The sequence below is a fragment of the Haliotis cracherodii genome, unplaced genomic scaffold, assembly GCF_022045235.1.
Source record: "Haliotis cracherodii isolate W230 unplaced genomic scaffold, xgHalCrac1.p SCAF_4, whole genome shotgun sequence".
Taxonomy (NCBI): Eukaryota; Metazoa; Mollusca; class Gastropoda; order Lepetellida; family Haliotidae; genus Haliotis; species Haliotis cracherodii.
This window is the reverse complement of record NW_027266297.1, coordinates 19286177-19308279: the sequence shown is the minus strand read 5'-3', so window position 1 is coordinate 19308279 and position 22103 is coordinate 19286177. Positions and strand designations below refer to the sequence as shown.

At 41.6% G+C, this 22103-nt stretch overlaps 1 protein-coding gene across 1 annotated transcript in view; it reads right to left on the bottom strand.

The window, feature by feature from the left end:
- Positions 1-2735: 2735 nt before the first annotated feature.
- The window catches only part of LOC139479837 (nucleolar protein 4-like), a 122866-nt gene continuing 103498 nt past the window's right edge, over positions 2736-22103 (bottom strand). Inside the window, exons 5-10 of the mRNA XM_071262730.1 lie at positions 13868-14043; positions 9985-10128; positions 8495-8698; positions 8104-8223; positions 6552-6870; positions 2736-5363 (exon numbers count right to left, since the gene is read on the bottom strand). Coding sequence (XP_071118831.1) covers positions 5203-5363; positions 6552-6870; positions 8104-8223; positions 8495-8698; positions 9985-10128; positions 13868-14043 — 1124 coding nt within the window. The 3' untranslated portion in view covers positions 2736-5202. The remainder of the gene's footprint in view (positions 5364-6551; positions 6871-8103; positions 8224-8494; positions 8699-9984; positions 10129-13867; positions 14044-22103) is intronic.

Sequence of the window (22103 nt, the reverse complement as noted above, 5' to 3'; positions counted from 1 at the left end):
TTTCCTCCCACATTAAGCTGACACGCCGTGATATAACTGGAATACTGTTAAAAGCGGCGTTAAACCCAACTCACTCACTCACACTAATTCATTGTCAAAGATACACGAAACTTCTTTTCTAATGGTTTATTTATGATATAAACAAAAATACATTCCCTTAGCACCGGACAGTAAGCACAGAAGTCACTCACTCACTCTCTCATGTAAAAGATAGGGGATAAAATATAATTCAAATAAATAATGCAACATAACAATACGATCACATTTACCTCCTGAGACACCTTAGGTGTACATACGGCTCGCATAAACGCACCCACAAGGTTAGGCAATTAATGTGCTACCATTCTACAAGTAATTGATGTGTCAACTCACAGTGAACCATTTGAAAATCTCTGCATTGAAAATGAACTCGCAATTTCACTTCAAAATATGGTGGTGCGATACTTTTGACGGGGTGTATATGTACAGAAACCGTGTCGACAAGGGACACGCCTGTTTTAAACTTCGTAACTAAACACTCATGTTTTAGACTTATCTGGAAAAGGGTGTATTTTCAGAGAGAGGGAGAGAGGAATTACGCTGCGATTAATTTGCAGAAATTCTGACATGGATATTTGGTGACGTGTGACGTACAGCTAAATATGTTTGGAAATGTTTAAGGGCGACTTGAAATATGGGCAGACAAACTTGCGGCCAACATATTGAATTTGACAGTGAAATATCGATTTTTTTAAAAGCATAGGAAAAATTAATGAGGATATCTTAGCACATGTATTACCCCACGGAGTAATGAAACAATTAAGAGACTGGAAAAAGCAAGTTTCTAAACACAAAATATTATTTAAAAACTGAAAAAAATGCAAACAAAATACAAATGTTCTTGCGTTTCAAAGGTATGTTCAGATGTCCTCCAGATGCGAGTCTGATACTGGCCTTTGCACTAAGCTATACATCATGTTCAGTCCTTAAGTTAAATACTGGGATTCAGTCTTCTCCTAGATGTATCATGTGTTATTACAAATGAAATCATGTACCACATTCTCTGTTGTTCCAATATGACAATGGCCACATGTGGGATTGGGAGAGCGTCACAGAATTGTCTCCCTTTAAACACAAACCCGATACCAACCATGACTATATCGGTGGTCAAACATATTGTAGCTATACAACCGAGAATGACTCATTGCCCTTTAAATGTCAAATGTGAAACACGTGGCCCTTGAAATATAGGATATTCATTTATTATATGTACATAAACCTGAGCTCTCGTCGATTTTCCAAGACAGACAACCCCTTCTCGTCGTCCAACTCGACCAAAATCACACTCGGAGAGGTAAGGTTACAGTGTATCCGATGGCTGATTGGGATCATTTATACAACCACTCGTGTATCTGGGCAATACGTTCTTCTTCAAAATTTATATGTTTATTTGTTGTTTAACAGCTATATGACGGCTGTCTGAAAATAATCGAGTCTAGACCAGACAATTCAGTGATCAATCAATGAGCATCGATCCACGCAATTTAGATACAATGACATTATTTAGGAGGGCGGTGGGGTAGCCCAGTGGATAAAACGTTCGCGCGAACCCGGATTCGATTACCCACATGAGTACAATGTGTGAAGCCCATTTTAAGTATCCCCCGCCGTAATATTGTTGGGATATTGCTAATAACGACGTTCAACTAAACTCACTCACAATATTATTTAGAGGTCATTGTGATATAGATGTAGTGTCTCCACGGCGCCAAGCAATATTAACTCACACCTTTGTTAAAAGGGTAAGAAATCATTCAACCAAACACTCCTTGTGTGAGCATGGAAATATCATGCCAGTCTCACATCGAGCCGACTCCTTAATAATAAGCAAATGATGAAGACGGCCTGCAGTAGCCTCATCCACATGACCATTCATGCCCAATCAGACAATGTGTTTTGGATGCAAAGCAATTAAGGTAAAACTGCAAGTAAACTTGTTTTCTCTTTTGATATCTTAATGCTGTGTCAAATAAAGTTCCAACGTTCATAAGATGCCACAATAAACCTACATAGAACGCTTGAAAGTCTTGTTGGGGCAAGGAGCAGCCTTGTGGTCAAAGGGTTCGCTTGTCACGCCGGAAGCCGGGTTCGAATCCCATATCAGCACAATGTGTTCCCATTTCTGGTGTCCCCAACGTTATTTTGATGGGACATTGCTACACCGGTGCAAAACCGTACTCACACAATTTGATGTGGATTTAAGCGAGTTTTGCTTCACACACGCCCCTTGACACTTCAGCCGAGGCTTTAAACTAAACTTCGCCGAGATTAGGGAGCACGAGTTGCCACGTCGTTAAGTCGGAGTAAGACGCATCCCTTTTGCATTGTATATAATCCACGATTGCCTGGATCATGATCTTTGGTTTGTGAGAACCATCGGTCACCAAAGTGGAAAACGTACAAGATCTGCATCACTTCGGGCTTTCCTTTCACAAGAAGCTGGCACGCCCTGATAGAACTGGAATACAGTCCAAAGGGGCACAACTCCTCGCGATGTGAACCACTGCTGACAAATCTATGTATTCCTAACCCCAAAATGACAGGACAAGCCGTATGTTTCAAAACAAATATTGTTGAAGAGAACATCCAAGATGGCGGTCAATAAGCCATATTGGAAGTGTATTTGACATTTGACCATTTCAAAAGCTCCCATTGTCCCTTAACTCGCATGAGCTAAAAAACTGTTGAACACAATCTTCACTCTGTAAAATGTTAACTTTATTCATATATAAATAGTATAACAATTACAGACATTATGTATACATAATTACCATGCTAGCGCTCTGTCCACACGAGAGGCCGACAATATTGCACGAAAGTAGGGTGAAATATCAACATAATAAACAAACTAAAACAACAAATAAATAGAGTGTAATAAATAGTAATAATACTGAATGATCTCGTATTCAGTAGGACATAAATGTACTCAGCAAAATAAAAAGTGGGAATGCACGTGCCAGTATGTGAGTAATGAAAATACGCAACGCACTTCATACGGAATGGGATTCACGAAATAAGTGAATATCAAACACAAAAAAACAAAAACATTTGACCAAAATGGTACCAAGACTACACGCACTTGAGAATTCAACACTCAGTCCACAAACGCATCACTTGCGCGTGTCAACACTGTAATATATTAATAAATATGTCAATTTTGGGTAAGAAAGAAACGACTGAATTTTTCTACTACACAAAGACGTAAACTGTATTTTAATTTTTCAATTATCAAATTTAATTTCTGTACAAAAATATGTGTAGCTGCACCATTGGAAATCCTTCACATTACAACACTCAAAATAGTCATAGCATGTGTTTCAAGAAAATGCATGTCCATACAATGTAAAAAAACATTAAGTGAAACCCTCAAATCTAACGAAGTCCTAATAATGGATTCACAGTGTTGTGTATTATGTCAGAAAAGGATTTTGATCACAAAATTAAACCATGGATGAAAGTATCAAGACTGGCAAATTTGATTTCATCAATAAATAGTATACAAACAATACGCAGTATAATAAATTATGAATAGACAAATGGCTGGTTGCGTGTACACACACCATGCCGTTTATGGCGGTCAACCAACCGTTATTTCATTGGGCAATTATCAGATTATGTCATATCTGGCACACTTACCGGCAGAGAGAAACATGACTTAGCACCTTTAGATAAGGAAACGGGGACCTGCTTGCTTTTCCCCGTTAAAATATTTGTCATTACGCATTCATATATACCGAAGTAACTTCAATAAATTAACTAATAAATAATAAGTTAAATAAATACCGAACTGAGTTCATGAATCTCTGTCCAGAGAACTAATAAAAACAAACTAAAGCGCCTACACATTTTAGTTGAGGTAAGAGGTGGAAAGAATGGGATTTCTTGACAATATCATGAAATGATACGAGAAAATTGCACTTTAATCATAGTCGTGTGCATTGAGTAATAGGGGGTCGTCTCAAAAGCTCGTGTTCTTTCAAAATGACATCAGACGTTCATTACACTAAAAAAGATTTTACGTGTCAATCTTTCTCTTTAATTATTTATACTGTTATAATTACGAGTATGGGATTATCAACATTCAAAGTGAAGTTTTTGAGACGATCCATGATAAAACAGTATGTACATTTCAATATATATATCTATGCAATTATCATACACACAACGTTCAACATATCGGCTACATACAACCACCATGGCACGTAATATTGTCCATTTCACTAAAAGCCCGTGCAAGTCGTGCAGTGAAAAGTTGTATATATCAAAACCGTCTAATAAGTCTATCCCAGATACAAGTTTCTCGAATAAAGATTTGCACAACAAAGAGAGTTAACCATTGAAAATACCTCTTTGAAGATATATATATGGTCCCTGCACACTGCGTGACTAGGCGAGAATGTACGAGAAGATACCAATATGAAAAATATATGAAATATATGTATGAAGAGATAGTTGACTAGAAAAATATATCCATACAACCAAACACAAGGCAAAAAGATGAGATTCATCCAAAGTGTCACGTGATACAACCAAATCTCGTCGAGACGAAGCAATAACTCGTTTTGAGAGATTTTAAAAATGGCGGCTGTTCCGGTCAAGGGTCTGCTGCGAAAAATGTTCTGGAATGCATTTACACGTAAAGTTTGCAACAGCCTCTGTCCAGGCCAGGTCAATGCACACGTAGATTGTGTCAATCATGTCATTAATTTTCAGTCACTGTTAGTTTGATGAAGTCTTTTGATAAGGTTACTTGACTAAAAGTCACAGGTGATCAAGTTACACGCATAGCTATCAATGCGCATGTCAGTTCCTGAGATGTCAGTCATTTGCATTTCATCACGAAGACATCGTATATCATGGACTGAGAGGCAGTGTAGTTTTGCCAACGCCACGTAGAAAGTCAAAACCAAAGCCATTTAACATTCAAGGCCAGAAAGTTCAATCTCGTCCACATCTACAGTTGGACTCGAACAAAGTCGTCTGCTTGAAGCAGTTCCCGCAAATCCGTCAAAACTCCTCCCCATTTGGGATAAAATTGCAACAAATTATATCTTCTGTTGTCCATCTGCACTTCTGCAAGCATGGGTAATATCTCCTTCCAATTACGTCTTCAGTTGCTATTGTTTGACCGCGGTAAAAGTTCGTCTGCTCACACTGTTGTCCTCAGTTCTGTTGCAGAAGTAGCTGTTCCAACTCGTCTGCTGAACGATAGAGGAAAGCTGCAGACTCTCTGTAGCCTGCGATCAGCTGCTTGATTGTGGCAACCTCAGTTGTACTCAGTTGATTCTTCGAGTTTTGCTTCTTCATACTCAAATCTGTAGGCCCTGAAAACACAATGAAAAGATACAGGCTCAACACAAGGAATGTCCAATGTATACGCTGATAGTATGAAGACTATATAACCGTCTCTAGTTGCTCTTTACAGAACACAGGTATCCCAAACTGACTCCTACTGTAAAACTTCTAATATTCTGCCCCTGCCCCTGCCCCTGCCGCAAATCAATCTCCCAGCACGAAAAACGTTTTTGGCCCTGGCTCTGCACACAGGACAAGGAATCATCCGAAAAAGGCTGCACCATCATAACAGTGGCACTTTGCTGGTGTGTAAGTTTTTAATATTCAGTGTAATTCAAAGGATCGGGTAATATACAGTTGTAGGTCTTTGCAATGACTTCCAGGTTAGATCTAGCGATTAAAATGAGGGGTCTGTGTAAAATGAGACTTCTCTATTTGATTTTGGTAAGAAGTTATTACCAAATGTAACAAGGTGAACACTTGGCTAAATTGAGTTGTGAATTATCAAAACTAAAATGTAAGTTTCTGCATTGTTGTCGAAGTTTACCAGATCTACAGAGCAACATACAAGGTACAAACTGTCGAACACAAAAACAGAGTGAGTGAGTGAGTTTCGATTGAAGCCGCTTTCAACAATATTTCAGTTATATCGGGCGTATCAGCTTGGGGTGTGGGTGTGTGTGTGTGTGTGTGTGTGGGAGGGGGGGGGGTGAGCTCGCGTTATGCAGGTCTTGGACGTTAACAACGACCGCTGGTATGGTGTCATCAAGAACTATAATCAAGGCGATTCTGGGATTCGAACCGACGAGCATAGATTCCTGGCACGCCTAAAGGACGAAACTTTGCACTGGCCATCGACCGAAACCCAAACACACAGACTCCCTATATTGACGTTTTAGTGTCATTGTTCAGTTTGAGATACAGGATGTGATATGATACAGCATTAAGTGTGAGGCGGCGGGGGCTGCTTTTATAAAAATAAGAGTAATATAGCATTCGACAAAACAAGTTCGTGACATACGGCCCCTAACCATCGTCCAAGTCACAGTAGTTCCATACAAAAGCAAGACCTTATGTTAGTGTATATACAGCAGATGGGGCACCTGTTATTTGAGTAAATGTCGCAATAGGGCGTTGTGCGTGACACTGCCACATCACAGCGTGAAACCGGGGAAGGTCTTTGTTTGAAGGCCGTCTTAATGTTCCATTGAACTTACCAAACTCTCCATTCTGTACGGCGTTAGTCTGGATAGAGTGTTGAATGACTGGCGGGTGGTGGTGGGCGGGGTGTTGGTACCCAGCTGGGAAGCCTGGCCGGAAAAGGCCGTTTCCATTAGTGAAGAAAGGTGGGTGGAACTCGGGAGGTGCTCTGAAGGCTGGTGGCGGTGGCTGGTGACGTAGAAAGTCATTGCTAGCAGGCACGTGACGGTCGATCTGTGCCGCCTGTGATTGGTTGTTCGGAGTGTTGGGCTGTGACGTCACCTGGGGCTGCGAGGATTGAGGGGAAGGATTAACGCTGGGTTGCATTGCGGAAGCCTGCAAACAGACCAGCAATTCAGACGTCAGCATGCGGTGATCATGACGTCAGGAATGACATGACAACGTCAGATTATCATACTTGCATATAAACGTCAGATTTTTATACTTGCAAATAAACGTCAGATTTTTATACACTAACATAAACGTCAACGTTTCAGACATGGATATATACATCAGATTTCAATAATGAATATCAGTGTCGATTTTCACGCCAGTAAAATAAATACCGGCCTGCCAATTCGATTTGAAATTCATTTGACCGAAAGTACAAGCAGACCTATATTTGTTCAAGGCGTATATCACGCACTATTTATACCTAATACGTATACTGATTCCTCATATGCATGCAAATCTGACGTGGTACTCGTGCAACAAATTTACATACCCTCAAAGCGTGGAAAAAAGCACCGATATATTTATCATAATAGATAAACAAATCCATAATCACCAGAGCATATTACAACTGACACGTATATGATTTAGATTCGGCCCAAAAGAACATTTCTTTGAGCGAACATTTGTTCCGAAGCCGGAAACTACAGATGACGGTATCAAACGTGTTATAGTGAACACCATCTGGAGTTGAATTGGAACTGCTAAGTTTTACATATCGCCAAATAGATTAATGTTTGTCCTTTCATTCCTCCGTTGTCAAGTATTCACGTGACGATTGCCTGCTTATAACCAAAACTAGTTTATTCCTTCGGTAATCATAATATCTAAGATGCATACCCCTGTGATCATAAATAGACATAAATCATTCTGTCATAAAAAGTCTGGAGGCGTTGTCCATTCTAATACGCTCTACGTCCAGCAGGTAATGAATGATCGGGCCCCGCTGATGAACCCAACCGTTATCTATCAGTTGCAGTGTTTATACAAGTCTCGCGTAATCTCGTCATTATCCACGTGACTGATTGGTGCAGAGAGGAGAGCAGGAGATCAGTAAACATCACCTGAATCATGTAAACAGCTATCTAGTAATGGTCTAAATATCAGCTCATCATCAATAACGGGTGTTACACCTGACCTGAACCCTGTTTAATCTTACTTGGTTTTCTATATGCTACCTGTGCTTTTTCAATGGCAATTATTGACTAGTATGAACCTGAAAGCCTCCATAACAAATTGACAAGTATTCATTTACTCTGCTATCATTAGCTAGCCTCTCACTAGTTCAAATAAGGCATGACAGTTAATCCGTTTGCTTTGTCAGACTTCACGACTTACGGGAAGAGGGTCCAATCCCATGCGCATGCGCTTGGCGTTCTGACTCTCGTTTTCACACGCGGTTGCAAGCAGACTCTCGGCGGCGGCTGACGTCAGATGGGGCGGGGTTGGGCGGAGCTGCTGTCAACCAAAGTCGAGAGGTTGAAGATGAAGGATGTAATGTTAATGACGACGTCTCACTTATTTCACACTGTTCCTATTTACAATCCTCGTTATCAAACGACGTGTCATACGTCACCACTACAAGGCTTGACTTACGGAATCGGAAAAAAAGGTTTGCAAGTTTTCCTAATCTCAGAGCAAATTTTCAAACAGTACACCAACTAAAATAACACATGTACATTACGGTAATTTGTTGCAGGACTTTAAAAGAAGAGTGTCTATGGCTTACCGGTTCCCAACCGTTCTGCTCCTTGGAGCGACGCATTCGTCGACAGGACTTAAGATAAGTGCGTATCCGTTTCCGGGATCGCTCATGGAATTCTGGGAACTGTCTATCGCATGCCTCGAGAATGGCTTGGATCTTGTCCTTGGGCTGTTTAGAGATGGGTACAGATCTATCTAGGTTCTCATCAACGAAGAGACGGACGAACATCTGAAATCACAAACAGCGATGTGACAATAACCAGAATTTGCTGATGATATATATCACCGGGGAATTGTGACGCGTGCGTTATATCTAATCACTGGTCGTATGAAAAAGGGACGCCTTCGTCGTCAGATTTAATGAGTGGTTGCGAAGAAACACAACATTATACAGCGGCCGCCGTGGAGCAACATAAATTATTCCAGCAGTTCTTTACCTTTGAAGCTATGTACTGATGACTCCACTCATGAAACGTATTCTCCGCATAGTTTTACAATAGAAATGTTTTCGGTGGATTTTTCTAATAGGATTTTCAATCAGAAGAAATCTTGGACAGAGCACCGTGATAGAAAATGCAAATGACTTCTCCGGGGGAAAAAACTAACGCTGCAAAGTCTGTTGTTTAAACAGCGTTGTTTAAACAATCGATATCTCGTAGCGGCCGTAATTGGCAATGCTTGCAAAAACTGGAAAGAATACAATTCAATACAAGAAATATAGACATTACCCTACATCCGTGGAGCGTATGATGTTGGAAACTAAATGGCATGAGAGGAGATTATAACGAGTATATATTTGAATGGGTTTTTTTTATTAAACAGTGATATAAAACATGACAGAGAGCTGCAGATACATAAAGTATTATGGAATATGTCATGGTCGGGAGGGTGGGGATCTAAGGATTTACTACAATATGATCGTATAATGCAGCACGTGGGCTTCTTTTGCTCAACATGTAAAGACACAATCTAACAGCAAGGATGCTCAAGATGGATGTAATCTACATGTAATACTATTTTTGTAAATTCATATACGTAACTATTTTTTCACTAATTATAACATTTGATTTTAAAAGAAAGTTTGCCCACACAAGAATGTAGAATTCTTTGCCGACAGCTTAAAAACTTCTTCAAAGTACTTTCGACTAAGTCAATAATTAGCGGACCAAAACGCTAACAGAACTAATGTATGCTTAAAGAAACGTGATTCCAGTTTCAGCATTGCCTTATCCAAAGAAAAAATATGTCTATAATCCTATTAATACAGGGGAGTATCGAGATGAAGCGTAAAAATTAAGAATGAATGCAATGCAGAGTAAAGGAAGTTTTTCGCAAAGTACCGGCCTTTTTAATAGGAAGTACATACACGTGTCTCTGTATACGTATTTATGTATCTCTTGTTTGTTGTAACATAGAATCATTATCTCTGTCAATCATTTGTCAACACACGAAGTATTCGTTGAAACGCTGACATCAGACCGCAGATCAATGCCAGCTAGTGACGCCTGGACTTACATTAAAAGCCTTGAGACGTTCAGGGTCATAGTTGTGAGCAGCGGCAACCTTCTCCTCGTCTTCGTCGTCGTTATCATCTTCTTCGTCTTTTCCAACGTGGAGGTCGTCGGTGTTGGCGCCGTCACTAGTCTTGGTCACAACGCTCTGAAAACAGAAACCAAAACGTTTAAAGGGAATCGAAAACATACTGCAGTAATTTTAGATATTGCCATAAGTCTTCACACAAGATAGACTTACACATTTATTTACTTGTTCTTTGCTATCGTTTCATGTCTCGTTTGTGTTTATGAATGGTTTTACTTTAATTCACAGGCTTACTTATTTATCCTCTTATTACAGTTTTCTAAATGTCACACTTTCAATCAAATCACTTTTGTTCGCCACAAAGAGTATATTGAAAAGTAAAAAAGTAAGTTTGAAAAGAGACACTTAATCTGTCGAGCTAGCCGATCCGTCTCAACAAGTATCTTTTTAACTAAGTTTTTTGAACAAATTAATTAGTCATAGCAAGAATGTGAGGTTCATACAATGTTCAGCATTTTTCAACGAACACTTAAACACAAGTTTGTGAAGTATTTCTCAGAAATTCTGCAGTGATCGAGTTAAAATGTCTATGGACATGCGTAAACATGAAACACGAGCCACACTTGTACTTTATTGCGACACGGGGATAGGGCTATCAGTTAAACAAGATTTTTATTTTCTTGGAATGCTCTACCTCGGTCTGTATCAAAGATTTTATGTCTCATCGGTGTATTCTTCAAGCATCCGATGCCATTTAGACGCCAAGACCCGCTTTCATGTCACCAGCAACAGGCGTCGGATCACTCATTGGAGGATCCCTGTCGTCAGTACACCAAAGATCGAGCTAAGACAATAAAACGCCTGCTAGGGCAAGGTTTTAGTTGCCCCAGCCTGGCCAGTATCGTATTTCTTGTGTGGTATCAGGGCCTTGTGAAAGGAAGGATTTATTAGCGACCAAGACGTAGTAATGAAAGTCTAGGTGTAAGGTGACATGCGGAGCCAGCTTCAGTTCCAAGCCGCGCTTCTGCACCGAGTTAATGATGTGTTAAGCGAGACCACTCTCCGAGAACGGTATAGGTTAAGGCAGCAAACGTGTGGCCACTTTATGCTGGAGGTGAGAGCAAAATTGTCGGTTCATTCAAGGATCTTAAAGCCGATCGATCACCAGATCCGAAACTGTGGCTCCACGAAGTGTGCGCCTGGCTTCACCTTTAGCCACGGCAGTTGGCTCCGAGAAGCCATAGCGGCACCGAGTATCTGTCAACACAGGAGTTCTGGCGTGCCGATAGGAGAAGCCCAGCCAAATGTCTGATTGGTTTCAAGCCTTTTAACAAAGTTTATCCTGTCACACCGTTTCTCTCCTCTCCAAGTTAAATTACTGGTGCGAAGGGAGGGCGTCTAGACGATCTCGCTGCTGCTAAGCCAGGGGATACAATTAGGCAGAGGTGAGGGACTAGGGAAAGGAAATGAGACGGGGTTGCCTGCAAACGGTTCCATACGATGGCTTTTGGAGCCTCTAATTTCCATAGTAACAACATGAATGCCAATTGCCAATCCCTCAGAGAGCCAATTAGGACTGCGATGTCGTCGTTAGGTTTATAAGAAGGTTACAACTTTGTTCTATTCACTGCCCGTGTCGTGCCCGATTGTCCCTTGGCGCTGAGCTTCGCCCGCTCCACATTAGAAGCTTTGACTTTCGTATCCCCGGTCCCGCTGTGGCAACTTCAAGGGAAAGTGCTCTCCCTTGACGAATTAAGTGATACTTGGTTCTACCCGTTGGCACCAACAAAACAAAAATCAGTTCGAAATCGCTTCCAGTAAAAAACTCCAGCAGCAAAATGGTGAAGATTAAAGACAGATTTTAGTTAACGCGATGTGGCAGTTCTCCAAGTGGTTTTGACTTTTTACTAAAGTTATGGTTTTCCGTCAACGGGTAAAGTCTTAATGAATATTCCTTAGAAACAGCAACCCGTTGCCTTGATACGAGCGAGGGGTCTTGGAAGATACAGCATGTCATTGCCAGTGAGTGGAATAATGACGTAATTTATCGGGCATGACGTTGAAAGTGCTCCCTTTCATTAAGGAAGCAATAAACTTTGACCTCTGCAAAAGCGCACAAGTTGTCATGAATATAATGTTTATTATTCGTTTTGGAAGATGCTCGTGGAAGCTACTGAGATGCAAAGCAGCTGGTTATGGATGAGGCACTTGCGAATGGCTGTCAAATTCCATCTCATAAATTTGTTCCACGGTACAAATGTTACGTAACTTGGCTTTATTTAGAAATCCGGAGATTTTTCTGATAAATTCAGAGATAGCAAGCCGAGCCAACTTTAACACGTTTTAGTTTGTTCTTGCTAGATACGTCCATTATCTTATCATAAAGCACCTTCCTAGTTGCTAAACCACCTTTCTACGTAGTCCGTCATTTCACAAGAGGATGGAGATTTAAGGAACCCAAGTTTACGGAACGCCTGGAAGACTATGCTAGCTGATTGAGGTTACGTTCTCCAATAAACCATTAAGTTTTTAGCCAACACTGTCCTCATGCTGCCGTTTGCTGAAACACCAACACGGGCAGGAGACCACAGTGAGCAACTGTTGCGTCAAACTGGCACTCAGTCATATGAAATCGATGTGTATGTAGAACTGGAAATTTAACTGTTGTGGTTTCGCCAACACATACAACATTATTAGAAAATGCTCGCCATAGTTTCTCAGGTATATCTTGAAAATACCCACAGCGTGAGCAAGCAAAATGATATAATTGTGAGGGCTGCCGAAAGATAGATGGTGCCATTGCCGTTTTCGATGCCGCACACGAAGTGAACTAAAGACAGTCTGTCAAATCACTGCCACAAGTCATGTCAAATGTCAAATTTACTAAAAGCTGGGTCAAACATTCTTAAACCAGCTATTGTGAATATTAGCATAATCAAACGTGCTTAGCTTTAGGTTGAATATTATAAATTGACCATATTGTAACAATGACCAACTAATATCCTGTGTGTCAAAGAGCAGCCCCATAATAACATTTAATATTCAAGCAACTTAAAATTTATCATGTAATCCAAATGTATTTTCAAATCATATTCGCCATTCTTTCAGAAGGTGACATCTACACGGAATTAAACGAGAGTGATAAGTCTACTGAGATGAGGGAATTATACTAACAGACAAATTTTATCGCGAAAATTGATTTATTCGACGGAAAATCCATTTAAAATCATGAAGACGCTCTCATCGTTTGAATATTTCGTTTCACAAATGTGAAGCAAATAACTGTCTTATCCCAAATACATATTCCAGTTACGGTTTTAGATGCCGAAGTGATTTCCCAAATGATATGTTTTGATGCGAGCGGTCTTATCGAATTTAAACATCTTCAAATGTAATCAAACATTGGCATATATGAATCTTTTTAGATTTAGGTACATGGAGTGTTTCAATAACAGAATCATATGAAAGTGATTACCTTAATGCCGTAATTTTTGACACTTCAGGGCTGTTTATTTCACAACAAGTCTTGCAGATACTCGCGTCTCCATTACGAAGTGCCTCGACTCACCGCTTGCGATATGACGAGCGCACCATCACATATCTTTACCGGAATCTAAACTATCAGCGCGCTATCAAGTCATCACTTAGTCAATTTGCAAGCGGACATTACCATCCAAAATCAATCAATCAACAAACATGAAAAGTAGATCGATTGTCAGATATGTACGTGTGATCTGTCCAATCTGAAATCGATGATCTATCCATCACTTCATTGCATCATTACAGTATGCGACTAATAATGGGATCAATGAAAATAAGCGTACAATCTACCAACACATACACGTTTCACTGGACTTACATCTGAACTCTCGTTACTTGCTCTTCGCTTTCTTTCGGGGTGACCCCGGCTTTCCTTCTCCGAGGGTACAGGGGATTTCGCTACGGCTGTGGATCTATCCTCGTCAGCACTCCCTGTCTCGGGGCCCGGGGGTGTGGCAAGATTTACCGGTGTCATGACTATATCGCCTTCCGTATCTGAAACACAAGACACAATGTGAAAATTCCATGTTGCGAATTCGCATTTGTCAACCACCTGGCTCAGGTAAACAAGACTACCTGAAGAAAACCATCTCTTCTGATTGATCCATTGCGATGAGATACTCTTCTGACGATGATTTGCAAAATGGTAAAGAAAGATTCATAAAGGTTAAATATAGGGAGAAACGACGGGCGACAGAGAGCTTAGTGGCTGGAGAGCATACGATTAACCTTTAAAAATCGATAAACATCTAACACTGACGAGAAACCTAACATGGCGATAGGTCACTTGCAAAGACGAATCAACCACCTTTCAACATGAAACATTGATTGTCCAAAATTATAAAACTATGATGTCATCCCTTTATCTAGAATAGCGTCTCCTGATTTGTCGACAGGTAAAATTCAGGTAGGTTAGTTACCTGCGTGATGATCACTGTTTAGAACACCTGGCGATGTGTGCAGCAGATAATTGCGGATGTTCGCCAGTCTTTCTCTTAATATCGACATCTTATATTACCAGGCCCTCGAGGGAGTTAAAAACAACTCTCCGTCCGTTATTTCAAAGTGTCTGCACAAGTTCAACACCAGTCTTGCATCAAGGTTCCGTAACCTCACTTCAGAGAAGGAATCTTCAGAACTGTTAAAACCAGGGCGGGAGGATTCCAAATTAAAGGAACTTTTAGTTCCACCGTCTCCCCAATCAAAGACACTGGGGTGTCTAATCCAAACTGAAGTTTGTTCAATTAATTTTTGACGGCGAAAACTTCGATCGAACAGCTTGGAAAGCTTGGCGGTAACGAAATGACTAATGTAGAACGACAGCAACGAGTGCGAATTCGATCCTAGTTAGTACCAACCCTGTCCCCCTACCAGCCTTCTTTGAGGACGGCTTTCATCTACCTTACCAGGTGTGACGGCATGGACAAAACAGCCGCACGCTCGGAACAGTTTCCATGGTAACCAGCTCAATATGCTCGCCTCATCTTCTGCGGATCTGCAATTATATCAGGGGGTTCGCAAGGACATTGTCTTTGAGGTGGTTTGAGGGTTGACAGGTCTGAGTTTGCTACAGGAACACAGGCTCCATCGCGGGGTCGGGGGGCAAGGCTGAGCGGCTGCTCAACGCCAACGGTGACGTCAGGCAAGACTTTAAGTCGTGTTTGGGGATCACGAATGTATGTGGACGGCAACTGAGAGGAAGATTTAATAGCAGGAGAAGGATATTCTCTGCGTGTGCTGGTGCTTCGTGGTACTCAGTCCCCATTGTGTCGCCTCAGGAAGAAAAGGCAAGAGAGTATCGATCTACAGAGAGGAACACCGTCTCCACACCTTACATCCCGTCCTTAATTATCCAGCATTAGGTTAGGATTTGCCCCCGACAATTGATGAATCGCAAGCTCTTTCTCTTTGGCGAATGAAACGCACTTGCAAACAGAGGCAGGGAGGGCTTTGGGTCCGTGCATAACGCGAGAGTCACGCACGGGCAGATATTATCCTCCGTTTATAATATCCGATAAGAATAAAAGTCCCTTTCTTGCATGATAGATTCACCAACAAAACGTTCCAAAGATGGTTCCAAACAAAGCCTCCACGAGGTCTTTCTTCTGAGTGACCAAGGGTTGCTGGCGATGGTTGGAGCAACACAATGGCTATTGAGATTAGCGAGAACTCGGAGCCGCAGTCTCAGGGAAAAGCAAACACTTTGGGGATGTGAAATCATTAGGACTCTCAACGGAACGGCGTGACGAGTCTTACCTTGATACAAGCGCCATTAACAAAAGATTACCCATATTGATTCTCATCACTCAGGGTTTGGATAAAATACAATACATTCAAGCCAGATAAATAATACTATAACACCGACCTCCGCATACTGTCATGACAGACCGTAGTTTCTGCCAGATATGAAAAGGATTAGTAATCTCGCAGCGCTGTCCGGCTGTAATAATTCAATTTTTTTTTGGTCATCGATATTTAGAATGCGTCAACCAGTAGGAGTTTCGCCATTATGTTCACATAAAACGTCCATGTAAAAAGAGTCAAAATACTCTAACTCAACTCAAACCAGAAAAAAAGGTTTAATTGCATTCTCTGAAGCATTACGCTGGCACAGAGACCGAAACAGTCGTTTTTACTTCAAGGACAAACAATGCCCTGGATTTGAATAGTTTGTTGACTTAGAGGGTATATGTCAATGCAATCTCTAAGAAATCCTACAAGAAGAAACATGGGTCAGAGTCCTCACCTTCGTGTTTTAAAAGCATTTTTGTGTATTGTTTGTTCAGTATTCCACATATAATTTCATATTAGGTTACTTTGCGAATGATATATCAATAACAATTTCCAAATATGTTTGATGATGACAGAATCAAATTCTTCTTTCTCCGATTCTATAAAAAAATCGTTGCTTTACCTTACTGACATGTTTCGAAGTATACATTCTCAATGTCTCCCACGTGCATGTATCTCTATCTGTCTATATGTTATCAGTACATACCACTGACGCCGGAGATGCAGGGAAGTGAGTAGGCGATATCATCATTTTCATATCAAAGCGTAGTTTGGTGGAATTTTTTTTTTTTTTCAAATACATTGATTTGTAATTCAACCGGATCACGTTCTTGTATTGGTTTCCCATGTTTGAACTTACGTTATGTCGCCACCTAATGGTACATACATACTACCTGTATCCCGTAGGGAAGTGTTATGTTAAATTGTAAAAAAAGAGCGACAATAACCATTTTTATAATCATTAGAAATATCTACTAAAAGCAGAGTAAATTGTACAATTCCGACTATACCATAAGCCGTATTCATGAATTACTACCTCATAGTGATGACACCAGGTGTTCGCGAAAAGGCGAGTTTTTCTACCAGAGTGAGAAGGTTTATACGGCGCTTCTATTAGTAATCCTTTACCAGAAGTCATGAACAGGCATGGCATAACGTATACTGACAGTGTTCGTGGTTTATTTTCATCTTGGCCTGGTTCTTTGTTTATCGGCACCACACCGTGCTCGTGGGTTTCACCAAAGTGGAAAACGTCCGAGACCTGCCTCACCTTGGGCTTTTCCCCCACATTAACTTCTTATGTTTCTGGGTTTGTCGGCCCCACCCCCGTGCTCGTGGGTTACACCGAAGTGGTAATCGTCTGAAACCTGCAACACTTCGGGCTTTTCTCCCACATTTAGCTGATACGATGTGATATAAGTGGAATATTGTTAAGAGCGACGTTAAACTTAACTCGCGCACACTCCGAACCGTGATCTAACTGAAATGCTAGTCAAAGCGGCAGTAAACCCAACTCACTCACCCACGCGTAGTGTTAATATTAAAATCTCTGATGACACCAGGTGTTCGCGAAAAGGATAAGCAGGTTCTGCCCTACAGGCAGCACCCGTCAAAGAAATATTAGTCTAATATTGTGTGTGACTGTTCCCGAATCTATTTATTCCGAAAGTTCTTGAAGAAAGGCTGTAGTGAAAATCAAAGTATGTTTGATTGAATTTGTCAAAGGCACGATCGCGAGACATACTGGCACCATCGGGAAGAACCGTACTGCTTTCAGCGTTTGATCGCCATCGAACCAAGACATGTCCATGTTACTAATCAGCTCACTTCACGTCAGGTACGCTGGCTTCATGTAACGGTAAACTAGGGGAGGATGGCGATGTGACAATTACCCCCGTCGTAATCCCGTCCAAGTGACATGCCGGCACTCATATCAGTCAGGGGCGTCGTCGGTGTCAGGCAAGTGGCGTTGACCAATGGTGGCAGCAGTGGCGACGCCATGAAGACATCGTGTTGTGATTATTGGGCTTATTTTGCCGTCAATGTCTGTCATATCTGTCACAATAGTCCTGTGTTGGAAGTGTTGGAGTTTTTATGTGACACAAGACGTACATCCCGATCAGCGACCCTAGGCACGTTTTTATTATTATTTACTGTCTTACTGTGGCTGTGCTGGTGTTGGACATTGGTGACAATTTCCGGATTGTTCCATCATAATTGAGTCATCCCAGCAGATGAACTTTCGACATCCCCCCCCACCCCCAATCGGAAACTGTTTAATGGCATTTTCGTTCATATATTCTTTCGCCTTTATATACTTGTAATTTCATATTTTTATTACACTTAGACGCTTATTTAAATATCACTTTTTGACTCTTGTTTTTTAATGCAAGCGGCAAAGAAAAACAATTTAAATGTCATTTCAGAAAGGCATTTAACACCGACATCAAACTGTATCATAAGAATAAATACATGGACAAGATAAACCAGTGGTCGATAGTGTGAGCACCGATCAACGATAAAACATCACTGGAAGAGTCACGGACTGAAGACATGTCGATAGAAAGCAATGTCCTGTATAAATACATTCTCTCAGCGTCCATATTGATCACCCGATCCTCAATTTAGTCGGACCTTATGACAAACACGGGACATAAACGATCTGTTTTGCTCCATAGACCCCGAGGGGAATAATCAAAAGCTATCTGACAGCAATCAGATTAAATCAATCAGTACACATCGTGTCTCCACCAGCAGTACCTCAATAACGACTCAAGAAAGTCATTCCCAACACCAGCTGAGATCTAAACTTGCACATCAATACTTTTAGAACTGAAATATCAGCTCAAGAGAGGCTGATGCATTTACCTGTCTCACAATGAGGCGACACACTTCGCAGTGATGTATAACTAGGTACGGGCTAATCATCCGTTTGGCTAGCCCCCATCGAGCACAGGTAACAAAAGCCTAGTCTCGCTACTTTGACATATTCCCTAACCCTGCCTACGGATCAATACTGGTGAACCTATTGTCGTATATACCATACCGCAGAAGGGAGAACCATATGTCACTATCCAGTAGCTCATCTAATTATAATTCAATATACGCTGGTGTGCGCATCCATCGAGGTGTCAAGTTAAACATTAATGCTTTAAGCTTTGAACATATTAATTTCTCATTAAGGTGGGGGCAGGTTTTAAACAAAATTAGGTACACGTGCATCATCATCAGAGAGAAATTTCGTACATTATATTATGATCTTCGAGTCGAATCTCCTGGGTCTTGAGAACAAACCATTATTAGCATTATTTGAAGTCAAATAGTAATTGGCATGGTATCTCGATGATTATCTTTATAATCTAATCGTCCAGGTAGGAGAAGTATGAAAATATGGTATAAATGGGTAATATGTTTCCTTTAGAAGAAATAAATATTAGTTTATACATTAATGTTCAATATAGCGACCTATGAATATACAAATAGTGACACTTCGACTTCAAGAACTTCTGATACTAAGAGTTCTCCATAAACGTCGATTACAGGTAGCACACATGATAATGGTAAATGTCAAATTCTTCAACTTGGAAATTCTTCAACCAATAAGTCAATATGTCAAAAATTCCTTCCAAAATATATCCTATTCCCCAAATATACAAGGAGTAAGCACTGAGGGTAGAAGGTGACTTACCAGGGGCCTCTTGGCACTGTTTAAGAGGAACTTCCACTGCTGTCATACCTTGCGGGCGCTACAGTGCAAGCTACTGCCAGAACACTTCACCGTATACAGAACCCCTCACCTGTGTCATGGCTAGTAATATGGGCCCAGCAGTTATCTGAGTGGATCGAGCGTATTTCTGGCTGTTCAAGAGCAGCGTCTCGCTAACAGAATCCCATTGTTCTCCTCCCCATTAACCTCCTCCTCCTTGTCCCCGTTCCCGCGAGACGAGTACTACAGGCAACAAAAGTGTTTAGAGGTTACCATGCAACCATTCTGGCCCCACCCCGCTTGCTCCCCCGGCTAAATTAGTCCCGACTGTTTGCTTTGTCGTTGGAACAAGAAAGGCTCAAAATTCCATGCAAGCTTCCTCTTCAGACTCTGTGTACACCTAACCCCTTTGTTACCATGGCAACTGATGAAAGCGCGTGCTAAGGTGTTCTTCCTGAGAACTTCCTTTCACATGGTCCGCCAGCGCCTCTTCAGGTGTAGCATACATTGACAGTCGCCTCCTCCCGTCTCCTATTCAATGGAGCGAGGCACACGTATGAAATTTTAAATAGTTGATAATTTTTTATAGAAGGGCATTATCGATTGGGTATAGTTTGGATGGTTGGGATAATTGGCAGAGATATGAATACCCTAGAAAGCGCACACAGAAGAAGCGAGTCGGGCACGGGAGCTGAGATGAGGCAAGGATCAATACCAATTTGAAAGCGACGGAGAGGCTGTTACAAAGGAACGCTACCTGCACAGGTAAAAGATGGGTTCTACATGATGAACAATGACTCATCTACTGCGACAAGCTCTTTCTTCTGATTTAACAGTCTACATCAAATAAACATAAGATGGAAACACTTGTTGGCCTGTTAGAAACTTCTAGTTGATGCAGTGTTTGATCGTTTTGCACGGGCTTTACGTGATAAGAGAAAAAAAGTCAAAGGAGTTAGTGAGTTATAACCGAGTAGCTGTTATCTTGTTTCGGGGAGGCTGGTCCCTAAATGATTCAGTTGTCGAAGAGATATGGACCTCGCAGTAAGAATCCCACGTTCCCATGGTGAAATCTCTTCGCACCGCGTAAAACTATACTCCACTACATGAATAAACATCACGGTCGAGACGGGAGCCAGGGTATTGATTTTTCGCTTTAAGAGGAAGCGGGAGTGCTCTGCACGGTCACCACCAGGCTGGGTGAGCCCCTTGCTTCATTATTTATGAGGCAGTTATCTCGGTTACCAACAGTAAATTGATGAATCGCCGAGACAAAGGCTTACAATGGCTTGGAGGCACACTGAGTCGGCAATGAAGGTGGGAGGGTTGACTTGGCACTGGGAACATGAACTAGACTCAGATGATAGCGCAGATGTACCTCCAAGTTGCTTATCAAATACACCTATCATCCCAGTCCTGCCTGACCTAGTTCATATACTGAAAGCTGTTGTCAGTTTGAAGATAACAACGGAACATTGATTTGAATTAATGAAATGCCTCTGTGCTCAGTCAGAAGGCAAATTAAGCGTAGGTATTGGGTAGATCGCTTTTGCTGGTTCTCGTTACGTGCACATCTGTGGCGGACGGGGGCAGAGATGAAACAGACTCATCAGTAAGGGTAACTGCTGGCGAGAAAATCGATACCCATTTTCCTGCTCTGATCCTAAAGATGCGTGGCCGGTGTAAAGTTTGACTCAACTTTTTGTTGGAGTTATCTCCCTTGACGTTTTTCTCCAAACTGTTTGAATTTATTCGGTTTACTTGGTGGACTTGTGTTGGGTGGGGAAATGAGGGGATTAATATGAGAATGGTCAGACTGAAACTTAACGCAAATTTCATCAAGTCACTTAATCGCCAGTATCGATAATGTCACGAGATGCCGATTACATTAGAAAGTGTGTGGGGAACTTATATAAAGGTACACCCTGATCAGCCAATAAGCAGTCCCAAATTGAAGGGTGACTCCCCACAATACCCTGCCAACATGGCGGACTTCCGGTCACCTGTCCCCAGGCTGTTGATGACGATGGGTGAGTAATGGGAGGAAATTGCTCGACGCCCGCACTACTCTAATTACCTGTCTCCTCGCAATAACCATTTGTAACCGGCTGGTGATGAGTGGCGACCTGACAGTAGCTTGGCACTAGCCTTAGCTTGCATGCAAGCCTGGCCCCTAGGGAGGCCAAGCGGGAACCGGGAGCGGGAGACAGGAGAATAACGAGTGAAGCAGGGCGCCATCTTTAGTGGCACCACAAGTCACCAGAATCGCTGGACACGGGACCTGATGTATTGTCACATTGCCCTGTGTGCCCTGGAAGACTGCTGGGGGGCATATGGAGGCTGATCGGAGTGGTCTGTGAAGTAGGGCGTGGGTTGATGTAAAATCAGCTTGTCATGTGCATACTTTTATTGATGGGGTGAAACAGGGCTAAATGGTGGCCTCGTCCTTAAAATAACACAACTGTCTTTATATTTCGACTTTTTGGCGACAACTTGTCACGTGCGTCGCGGATTGTTTTTTGCGATAATCATATTGAAATTAAAATATCAACGCCTG